The sequence below is a fragment of the Melanotaenia boesemani genome, chromosome 6 (genome assembly GCF_017639745.1).
Source record: "Melanotaenia boesemani isolate fMelBoe1 chromosome 6, fMelBoe1.pri, whole genome shotgun sequence".
NCBI lineage: Eukaryota > Metazoa > Chordata > Actinopteri > Atheriniformes > Melanotaeniidae > Melanotaenia > Melanotaenia boesemani.
This window is the reverse complement of record NC_055687.1, coordinates 4,593,410-4,605,645: the sequence shown is the minus strand read 5'-3', so window position 1 is coordinate 4,605,645 and position 12,236 is coordinate 4,593,410. Positions and strand designations below refer to the sequence as shown.

The following is a 12,236-nucleotide window of genomic DNA, read 5'->3' as shown; positions in this document are numbered from 1 at the left end:
TAAGATGAAATAATACTTTATTGTCCGCTTGCATGCTACAAAAACATAGAGTCTATAAATATCCATTAAAAGATCAGCAAGAATAAAAAAAAACATAAACATTTGAAAATGTGAATGTACACTTTATCTTTGTGTAATGTTTTAGGTGAAAACACATTTTAACTCTGTAGAAAAGCCAGAAAAACAAAATATACCATGAAATTTTAATAACTTGTTCGCAGTTTTTTTTTTCTTTTTTCAGTAATAAACATTTTCTTGTGTCCTCTGATTTTCTTCAGCTCTCCCACAACACGTCATCAAAGAAGAGGTTCTTGCCAGCCAGCCCTGTGATCCAGAGAACTCCAGCCAGAACCAGGAGGAACCAGAGTCTCTCCCCATTAAAGAGGAAGAGGAGGACTCCATCCCTACTAAGGACTCAGAGCAGCTGGTACTGAAGCAGGAGACTGAAACCTTTGCGGTAATTCCTATTTATGAAGATAATCACCTCTGTAAACAAGAACTAAACAGAGACCAGCAAATCTCTGACAACACTCCTGCTCCTGAGAACAAAGATCAGGAACCAAGACAACATGTAGACTCAGGATCAGCAACATATACACGACATAAGAAAAAGAAAAGTAGTAACAGGAACAATAAAGACGACTCTCCCTTATCGACGAGTTGGTGTAACAGTGATGAGGTTAATGAATCTACAAACTGTGTCATTTGTGGAAAAGTCTTTAGAGTATAATGATGAATCATGACAGAACCCACACAGGTGAGACCATATTCCTGTAAATTCTGTGGGAAAAGTTTCAGATGTGTTCGATACATACAGATCAACATGAGGATCCACACCGGTGAGAAACCTTATTCTAGCAAAACGTGGCAAATGCTTCATTTACTCATCACTGTTACATATTAAAGGCCATGCTAGAGAAAAACATGTACCTGTAAAACATGTGGGAAAAGTTCATTTCAAGTTGTAGTTTAAATACAAGAACATCCGTACAGGAGAGAAGCCAAGTCCTTGTGAAACGTGCGGTGAACGTTTCAGAGATTCTGCTAAACTGTCAGCCAACATAAGATTTCACACAGGTGAGAAGCCATTTATATGTGATACATGTGGGAAATGTTTCAGGCTTCAGGAAATACTGGTGACCATGAAAGAAGCCACACAGGCGAAAGGCCATATTTTTGCAATATATGCAAAAATTTTATATTCAAAGTGGTTCTTTAAATAAAACCTCACAGAGAAGCTGCTTCATCTTTGTACAACATGGTGAAGATTTCACATATCGTGATGCATCATTGGTCCACGCGAGAATCCACACAGGTGAAAAGTCGTATTCTTGTTAAACATGTAGGAAAGGTTTTATTATAAATGTCAAAAGTAGACGCAAGAAAACTCACACGGGTGAGAGGCCACATCCATTTATTTATGTGGTAAATATCTGAAATTTACGTTCTTGGAGTTGGAGTCTAATTTAGTTTTGAGCCACAAATCTGCGGAGAAAGAAATGACTGTAAAAAGGGTTGGGTCTCTACTGTTGTTTTCAGCAGAGATAAACTTATTTTATTCAGGAATTTTCAGATCTTTTCTTGGTTATCTTATCACACCATGTCAGAGTAGGCATGGTTGGAAATGTCCATAATCCTGTGTTTTGCATTATTTAAAAATCAAAGTGTTTTATTTGCTGCTTGTGAAATTGTAATCCAGTCCACCCATTTCTGAAGGCAAACCCTTGACCTTGTGTGGTCTCTTTTCTGTGTAGACATTGTAAATAACTTTACACATTTCCACTATCACAATGAAAAATTCTCCCAGTCTTACGTTCGTTGTTCCTGACCTCAAAACCTTCTCAATTTATTTCTTTGTCTATCAAGCTTCAAGCCATAAAGGGTAACATGTCACCACTGCAGTCTTTTGTTAATATTTTGTATTCTGTAGCATCAAAAGTTAATACCTTTCTTTATTTCCACCATGGTTAAAGAAGAAATAAGTTTAATAGACAGCAAACGAAGGCAGAGGGGAATGAGAATAAAAAAATCTCAGGCAAGTTACAATAAAACTTTAGCCCTGTTCAAAGTCATAAAGTTATGTTTGAGTCTTCAGATTTGTAACTGATTTGTTTGTTGTTAAATCTGTTCTGTCAACAAAAACTTTTTCTCCTTTTTAATAAATATGCAAATATGGATGTGACATGTGTAGTATAGCTGAATATGAAAAACACATTTATCCAACACATGGTCCACATGAAAATCCACACATGCAAAAGCCATTTTCTTTAAAACATGTGGGAAAGGTTTCACTGTAAAATGTCACTAAACTGTACACGTGTCATGATGCGGAAAAGACGACATGCCCAAAGAGCAGACACAAACCACCGTTAACGCGTAAAATGAAAATTTAACCTAGCTTGCAGGCTAGGTCTTTACCGCATGGTTCGGATCTGTTGAGCAGAGTCAGAGTTAAACAAATACAATGCAAAGAGCCACAACAGTCAGAACTTTGAATAATGAACCAGTTCTACTTGGTTTTAAAGTATCCAGGGCAGAGGGTTAAGTGGCCAACATCTCAATGTTTGTCACATAATGAAATAATTTTAAGTTTAACTCCAACATTTTTTTTTAAATCCAAGTTTTATTGCATTTTACTGTGTTTCATTTTTTATGTATTGTTATAGATGTTGCTATATATGTGGATGACTCTCTCTTTTATATATTGAAAAACAATAACTTCAGGTAAAAACTGCTTTCTCCGCTCAGGACAGAGACAGCGTGAGACAACACACTCCTGCTGTGTTCCAAAACAGTTTTTTCAAAGTCATGCTTGTGTGTTCAGGCGAGCTTCAGCCTTCTCACGGGCCTCCAGCTCCAATCTAACCAAACAGACTTTTAACGGAGTCCCAGCACGGGCATCTGAACTGTTTGAGGAAAGTGGATCACACTGGGACAGAGTGATAAGTGTCACCGGCTTTTCAGCCCCCGGTCCCTCCTCAACCGTCTTCGGGCTGGGAGTCTGAATGAGAGGTTTCACCTCTCCATTAACTGGGTCGCTTCTAGCCAGAGCGCCTTCACACACAGCTGCAGCTTCTGCAGACACTTAATCTGGCTCTTGATGGCCTGTTTCGGGACCAACAGGGAAAAATGGCCCACAGGCTGCATAAAATCAGCTTTGCGGCAACAGTCAAGAGCTACACTGGAAGGAGCCGCAAGAAACCGGTCCAAGTCAAAGGACGTAGCCATCTCGATCAGAACAATAAAGTCCACTGCTCCACACCAACCGTGCTAAATATTTTACAAGAAAATAAGCTCCCGGACGAGCCCCCACTTTATTACGACCCACTATAGGGGTATGAGAAACTCAAGCTCAAAAAGTAGCCAAAGCAGTTGTATGCTATCGAAGGCAAAACCAAAATGAAATTAGTAATTATTATTAAACTGACAACATAAACAGTCAGGTTTAACCCTGCTGAAAACTCCGAGTAATCTACGTGCCAAAATGCCACCACTAAGCACAGCAAACAGTCAAAAACCACCACAATTCTGTCAAGCTGAGGGGGAACCATCTGTGCTAAACAGCTTCTTCCCCCAGAATGAACACAGCAGCAGTCCTTTATTTCCTGGTTGCTGGCAGGCTGTGATGTGATTGGCTGGGTGATGAGCCAACCAGAGGGGAGGAGACAAGGGTGCATCTGGTCAAGTCACTCCGAACAGGCATCAGGGACTGGCATTTGCATGTGTGACGAGCCTCAGGGGGCAGCAATGACCGGCTTCCGTAACAATAATAATAATAATAATAATGATAATAATAATAAATTTATAACGCACTTTAAATTTTAGAACATTCTCAAAGTGCCATTTCTATTTTGCATGGACAAGCATGTGTCTTTTTACAGAGACAGGCCACCTAAATAATTCACCACACACCTCACAGGAAAATGGTCTCTGTCCTGTGTGGATTCTCATGTGTATGTCTAAGCTTGTCTTGCGACTATATCTTTGTCCACATTCATCACAGCTGAATGGTTTGTCTCCTGTGTGGATTCTAATATGTTGGTTTAAGCTTGTCTTGCGACTAAATTTTTGTCCACATTCCTCACAGCTGAATGGTTTGTCTCCTGTGTGGAGTCTCATGTGTCGGTCTAAGTGTGTCTTTTGATTAAATCTTTGTCCACATTCATCACAGCTGAATGGTTTGTCTCCTGTGTGGATTCTCATGTGTTGGTTTAAGTGTGTCTTGCGACTAAATCTTTGTCCACATTCCTCACAGAAGAATGGTTTGTCTCCTGTGTGGATACTCAGGTGTTGGTTTAAGTTTGTCTTGCGACTAAATCTTTGTCCACATTCCTCACAGAAGAATGGTTTGTCTCCTCTGTGGATTCTCAAGTGTTGGTTTAAGCTTATCTTGCGACTAAATCTTTGTCCACATGCCTCACAGTAGAATGGTTTGTCTCCTGTGTGGATACTCAGGTGTTGGTTTAAGTTTGTCTTGCGACTAAATCTTTGGCCACATTCATCACAACTGAATGGTTTGTCTCCTGTGTGGATTCTCAAGTGTTCGTTTAAGCTTATCTTTTGACTAAATCTTTGTCCACATTCATCACAACTGAATGGTTTGTCTCCTGTGTGGATTCTCATGTGTTTGTTTAAGTTTGACTTGAGGCTAAATCTTTGTCCACATTCCTCACAGCTGAATGGTTTGTCTCCTGTGTGGATTCTCATGTGTAGGTTTAAGTTCGACTTGTGACTAAATCTTTGTCCACATTCATCACAGCTGAATGGTTTGGCTCCTGTGTGGGTTCTCATGTGTTGGTTTAAGCTTGACTTTTGAATAAATCTATGTCCACATTCATCACAGCTGAATGGTTTGTCTCCTGTGTGGATTCTCATGTGTTGGTTTAAGCTTGACTTTTGAATAAATCTATGTCCACATTCATCACAACTGAATGGTTTGTCGCCTGTGTGGATTCTCATGTGTTGGTTTAAGCTTGTCTTGTGACTAAATCTGTGTCCACATTCATCACAGCTGAATGGTTTGTCTCCTGTGTGAATTCTCATGTGTAGCACAAGTTTTCTTTTATGACTACAGATGTGACCACAAACATCACATTTAACTGCTTTTGTCCCTGTGTGAACTCCTCTACGCAAATTTATATTTTGTGTTACTTTAAAACATTTCTTATGCTTCAAACAACTCAAAGGATTCTCTGTTAAATGTCTCTGGAGAGATTGTTGGTTGTCAAACTGTTCACCACATTCAGAGCAGCTGAGGGAGTTGTTGGCAGTGTTACATTTTACATCGTCGTTTACACCTGATCCATGTGCCCTGTTGTCATTCCAACTTTTATAACTCTTTTCACATCCTGATTTGGCCACAGTTCCTCTGGTTCCTCTTCTAAGCAGAGGGGATCTGGATCCAGCTTGTCCAGACTCCATTTCCAGGGAACCCCCTCTTCAACCACCAAGAGCTGCTGCAGGTAACACTGAAAGAAAAAATAAAGACAAAACTGGATTTGAAGGAGCCTGAACAGTAATGTTGACAGGTTCTCAATGTAGTGAGTCTCCGGCAGCTGGTGGTTTAAGTCGGTCCCTGGGAAATTCAGTGGCTCCCCAATGTAAAAAAAAAACATATCTTTAAATTTGTTATATTCTTCTTTTTCTTAAATTGTAGTGTTAAACTTATTTGATGGGTGTATGATATGACATGGTTATAATTAACAGACAGGCTCCCTGTGTTGCACTTCAGTCCACATCAAGTGTCAGGGTAAGTAAAAAGTAATAAAATAAGGAATAAAATAAATAGCAATAAAACAGATTCATATATAGTGTTTACTATACAGAGCAATATATGCAAATATACATGCATTAATGTCTGAAACTATAAATAAAGTATATAATACTTAATTTCCTATTGTCACACCCCCAGGCCTGTGGCCGGTGGTTGTGGTAATTTACGTTCTGATGCTCGGTTGCGTCTCTGCAATTGGCTGTGGATGCGGCAGTGACCTCCCTCCTCTACAGTCCTGCACTTCCTCTCTGCCAGCCAACCAGAAGGACTCCAGGCCTTTAAGAAGGAGGAAGTGCCAGCACTCAGGGCAGCTGTGTACCATTAGGCCCACAGCTCGCTAACTGGGATTGTGTATAGAAGTGGCTGGTCTGAGTAACCCTTGTGGGATGTTGTAAGAGCATTTAGAATTCCCTTAGTTTAGTTCATGGTTGTGTTTTTGGTTGAGATAATTGAGGATATGTGCGCTCATCGTGTGTGAGTGGCTTTTAAATGAAGTTTTATAGCAGATTTTGGTTTGTAGTTTGAATAGTTTTGCTTCCTGCTTTGCTGCCGTGCGGACGCTTCCTGCTCTGCTCTCCTTTCTGCTTGCATTTTTCTTCTTTTTTTTCTTCTTTTTTCTTATCTTTACCAGCAAGAAATTTAGGAACAAGGACTCCTGGTCACTTATAAATCACTGGAACAAATATATTTTTTTGATAAATTTAGTTGATTTCCATCGGAGAACTAGTGGAACGATGTCTCCTAACCCTGCAGTATCAGTGAGCTGCACTGAGTGTGAGCAACTTTCTTTGAGGATAACACAGTTGGAGAAGAGGATTGAAACACTGCAAGACATTCGTGTGAATGAAGAATTTATTGACTCTGTAGTAGCTTCTGTACATTCTACTGAGTTGTCAAATGGATTGAGTCAAATCTTCATACGCAAAGGCATGTCGAATGTGGAGCCTCCCGCTACAGACCTGGCTGATACACTTCCCTGGATGTGTTCAAATGACATTGGAATAGCTGAGGAAAATCCCAAACCGGACCATCAGACTGATCTCTCCTTCTGGAACACTGTTGGTGCCAGACCAAAGTCATCAACCCCAGCAAGAACCTGGTCTGATGTTGTTCGCCGCAGAGGTAAATCCAGCAGGAAATTTAAAGCTCCAGCACTCACTCCACCACCTGAAGTCTCACTGCATAATAAATATGATGTGTTGAGTCATATTAAAATGAATGATGATGAATGTAATGCAAGGATATATCAAAATTCAAGAAATAGCCCTAAAACTCAGCCCAGGGCTAACCAGACCAGGAGGAGAAGCCAAAATTCCACAAACAGGAGGACTAGAGAAGCTATCGGCGCCTCCACACAAAAACAAATAGACACAATTCTGATTGGGGACTCCATAACACAGCATGTCAGGATGGCAAAGACGGAAAATCTAACACTTTTTGATACATCAGTCAGGGAACTGACAGAGATGTTGCCGACCATTCTGTCTTCACATCCAGATGGTATGAAGATTATTGTCCACACAGGGTCTTTTGATATTCTGAGGAGGAAAATTGGCTCTGAGATCCTGAAAAAAGACTTTCTCTGCTGTTGGAGAGACTGTGTCAATTGGGAGCACACCATGTTTACATTTCAGGACCCATTCCTACAGCGGGTAAAGGAATTGAACTTTTCAGTAGACTTCTCGGCCTGAACACATGGTTATCAAACGCATGTATCACCCATGGGATAAAGTTCATTGATAACTTCAATATCTTTTGGAACTGTAAGGAGCGATTCAGACCTGATGGTGTGCATCCAAATCTAACTGGATGCAGATTACTTGGTGCACACTTGCGTCATGCTGTTGAGACGGCAAACCCAAACATGAGTGTACAGATAAGAGCGAAGGACACAGCAGAGAAGCGATTAACTCCCAGCTCTCCCCCCTCACCAGACCCTCTTCTCCACATCACCCAAGGTCTTAAAAGGATGTCTCTATCCAGGTCTGAACCCCAGCGACCACCATCTACCAAGAAATACAGGGCTCCCCCCCTCCCCCTCCTCATCCTCCTCTTAGATCATCTGTCCTGGCAGACCAGGGCACGGAAGGAGGTGCAGGAGGTTCACAGAGCAGCAGCAGAATTCACAACAAAGATAACATGCCATGATGCGTTCAGGGTCCTTGCTGTAGTTTTGCTACTACTGACAGCTGTTCTGAGATCAAGCCTGGACCCAGTAGGATTCCTGTGTTAGTTAGTAAAATAAGGAATCGAACACGGTCAGTTTGTGGGGTGAATCGATCTAATCTGTTAACTGTACCTTGTATAACTCAGAATACAACAGAGACCAGTGTAAACTTCATAAAGCTAGCTGTACTAAATGTTAGATCTCTGTCCAACAAGTCACTGTTAGTTAATGACTTCATAATTTCTCACAGTTTAGATTTTCTTTTTCTGACAGAAACATGGTTAACAGAAGACACAAGTGCTACAGTTCTTAATGAAACAGCACCCCCTCATTTTAGTTTTATGAATAAATGTCGAAACGGGAGGAAAGGGGGAGGAGAAGCTGCCTTATTTAAAGATTCATTCCTGTGTAAAGAAATTTCATTTGGTGATTTTACTTCTTTTGAATATCTTAGTTTTATTTTAAGGGGTATTCCTAAAATTTTATTTCTAATCATCTACAGACGTCCAGGACATTGTGCAAATTTTATTGATGAATTATTGTCAGTTATCTCTACTGATTTGAACCATTTCATCTTAACTGGGGATTTTAACATTCACATAGATAACATGACGGATGGTAATGTCAAGGAATTTTGTTCCATATTGGACATGTTTGGTTTGTGGCAACATGTAAAAGAACCGACCCACATTCGAGGTCACATTCTGGACCTGGTTATTTCAAAGGGTGTGGAAATTTTTTCTGTAGCTGTCACTGACTTGGCCTTGTCTGACCATTTTTGTATTTTGTTTGATTTACTGATCACTCAGAATGTTCAACCAACCTGCTTCTCCGTTAGGAAGAGGTACATTAATGAAAGAACAAGTGCTAAGTTTGTGGAGGCCATAGCTATGTTGCCAACAACCAGTGCAAAGTCAGTTGATGGACTCCTGGATAATTTCAATCTGAAAATCTTGAATGTAATGGATGCTGTTGCACCGATAAGAATCAAGAGCAACTTGAGCAAACAGAAAACACCATGGAGAAACACCACTGTGGTTACCAGCCTAAAAAGAGAATGTAGAAAAACTGAGCGGAAATGGCGGAAAAATAAACTTCAAATTCACTATGAGTTGTACAAACAAAGCCTGCGTAACTATAACAATGAGCTGTGCAAGGCCAGAGAGCTGCATTTATCTGAAATAATTAACAGGAATGTCAACAATTCTCGCACTCTGTTTGCTATGATTGAAAAACTTACAAATCCTCCTAAACAGATAAGCCCAGAGCTCCTTTCCACTGAGAAATGCAACCAATTTGCAAACTTTTTTAGCCAAAAAATTAAAACAATTAGGCAAAATATTAATTCCACACAGTCAAACAAGAAAATTAGTCTGTGCCTAAAACCCGGAAACAATTCTGCTGTCATGTCGCAATTTAAAATGGTGAATTTAAAAGTCCTACAAGAAACAGTTTGGCATTTGAAATCAACAACATGCACTCTGGACATGATACCATCTGACTTTTTAAAAACAGTTTTTACCTCAGTAGAAAGTGATCTCCTACTGATAGTTAACAGCTCACTGGCATCAGGCATTTTTCCCAAGTCACTAAAGATAGCTGCTATTAAGCCACTCCTAAAGAAAAGGACTCTAGACGCCTCTATAATGAACAACTATAGACCTGTCTCTAACCTCTCTTTTATTTTCAAGATTATTGAAAAAGTTGTATTTCACCAGCTTCATGACTTTTTAAATGAAAGTGGAAATCTTGATAAATTTCAGTCCGGCTTCCGACCTCATCACAGCACTGAAACAGCTCTGGTCAAAGTGTTAAATGACATTAGGTTGAATACCGATTCTGGTCAAGTATCAGTCCTGGTTCTGTTGGATCTCAGTGCTGCGTTTGATACTGTAGATCACAGAATCCTGTTGCATAGGCTGGAAAACTGGGTTGGACTTTCTGGAGCGGTTCTTAACTGGTTCAGGTCCTATTTAGAAGGCCGGAGTTATTTTGTTACGATCGGCAGCTATGAATCCGAGCGAGTGGCCATGACTTGTGGAGTCCCCCAGGGGTCAGTCCTTGGACCTCTTCTGTTCAACTTGTATATGCTCCCTTTGGGTAAAATATTACAGAACTATAGCATTAGTTATCAAAGTTATGCAGATGATACACAACTTTATGTGTCTCTGTCACCAGATGACTGCAGTCCAATAGACTTAATGTGTCAGTGTCTGGAGCAAATAAACACCTGGATGAGGGAGAATTTCCTACGATTAAATGAAGACAAAACTGAGATTATTCTGTTTGGTAGCAAAGAGAAGAGGGTCAGCATTGGTAAACACCTGGAGACTCGGGTTCTTAAAATCACTGACCAAGTTCGTAACCTGGGAGTGTTGATAGACTCAAACCTGCTTCCAGAAAGACCAAGAGAAACTCATCCATGCATTCATCTCCAGTAGGCTGGATTACTGTAATGGTCTTTTAACAGGACTTCCTAAAAAGAGCATCAAACATCTGCAGCTCATCCAGAACGCTGCTGCTAGAGTTTTAACCAGGACTAAGAGATCTGAACACATCACACCAGTTTTGAAATCTTTACACTGGCTTCCAGTCAGTCACAGAATAGATTTTAAAACCCTTCTGATCATTTACTAATCCCAGAATGGTTTAGGCCCAGAATACCTCTGTGATATGTTCAGAAAATATAAACCTAGCAGAGCTCTTAGGTCCAAAGATTCTGGTCAACTAGTCCAGGCCAGAGTCCAGACTAAACATGGAGAAGCAGCATTTAGCTGTTATGCTGCAAACAAATGGAACAAACTGCCAGTGGAGATTAAACTTTCCCCAAATGTAGACATTTTTAAATCCAGGTTAAAAACATTTCTTTTCTCATGCGCCTATGCATGAAATCTGCACGGTAACTTTTTTTTTTTTTTTTTTATCTTGCTTTTAATCATTTTAATGTGATTTATTATTTTATTGTGATTATGTGTTGATTATGTGTTGATGCCTTTTACTATTCTAAATATCTGTAATATCTTTGTTTTATGTAAAGCACTTTGAATTGTCCTGTACATGAAATGTGCTATACAAATAAACTGCCTTGCCTTGCCTTGTATTGAAGGCTACCGTCTGGTATTGCATTTTGGTTTTGGTTTGTATAAAAAGCACCAATTTGGTTAAGGTTAAGAGTAAGTGTAAGATTTTTGGATTTCTATTAGAATAAGTATTTTGTTTTCGTATAGTATTTGGGTATTTTAATACATAAAAAGAACTGTTTATTATTTTGTTTAATTGTTAATTGTTATTGGTAATTATTACCTCAATTGAGGACACCTTATGTTGTTTTTTTTCTTTTTTGAACCTGGTTTTGTAATAAATTTCTTGTCTACATCTATAAGTTTGGTCCGGCTTGTTTTTGCTATTGATCCCAATTCCCATGGATTTGAGACATGGTCATAAATAAAGTGGGGGCTCGTCCGGGAGCTTTTTTTTTTTATTGGAGGATACGGTGAGAGCATATAATCTCAATTTGTGTAGTAGTAGTGATATCTGCATTTTTGCCTGTGGTGGCTGGTCTGCCCAAGGAGGCGGGACCTAGCAAGACTGAGCGTGATTGTCAGTTGGGCTCAGCTGGTGTCGAGGAAGCATCTTCTGTGGGGGATGGCAGGATGACTCCACCTGTCACTCTTGCCAAGTATGATCTGCTCCTCTCTGAGAATGGCTCAGGTTCCTCACGGTTAGATGCCCGGTTGAGGATGAAATTGACAAGGCTGCAGTTGGAGCATCAGCGCAGTTTGCAGCTCGAGATCCGTCGAATGGAAATCGAGGCTGATAAGCAGGTGCGCATGCGTCTTTTGGAGCTGGAAGCTCAAACCCAGTCCACTTTACCGGCGACTGATGGCTCTAGCAGGTCATCAGATGCCTCGGTCCCCTCTAGTCCCTTTGATATCACTAAATTTATTCCTTTTGTTCCAGTATTCGGGGATGGAGACTGCTATTTTGCAGCGTTTGAAAGAATAGCGCCAACTTTGAAGTGGCCAAAGGACTGGTGGGCCCTTCTTGTGCAATGCAGATTAAAAGGGAGGGCTCAAGAGGTCGTAGCAGCGCTCCCTCTTCTTGACAGCTAGGGCTACGACATTGTGAAGGCTGTGGTACTCAAAGCTTATGAATTAGTACCGGAAGCCTACCGACAGAAATTTAGAACGTATCAAAAGACCCAATCCCAGACTTAAGTTGAATTTGCACACGAAAAGGGCAGTCTCTTTGACCGGTGGTGCTCTTTAGGTGGTGTGAGCACTTTTGATTCTCTGA

General features: G+C 40.3%; 1 protein-coding gene across 2 annotated transcripts in view; it reads right to left on the bottom strand.

The window, feature by feature from the left end:
• LOC121641653 (gastrula zinc finger protein XlCGF57.1-like) overlaps positions 1-12,236 on the bottom strand; it is a 29,113-nt gene continuing 16,877 nt past the window's right edge. For both annotated transcript variants that reach the window (XM_041987927.1, XM_041987928.1), the window contains exon 3: positions 1-5,468. In XM_041987927.1, coding sequence (XP_041843861.1) covers positions 3,847-5,421 — 1,575 coding nt within the window. In that variant the 5' untranslated portion in view covers positions 5,422-5,468 and the 3' untranslated portion in view covers positions 1-3,846. The remainder of the gene's footprint in view (positions 5,469-12,236) is intronic.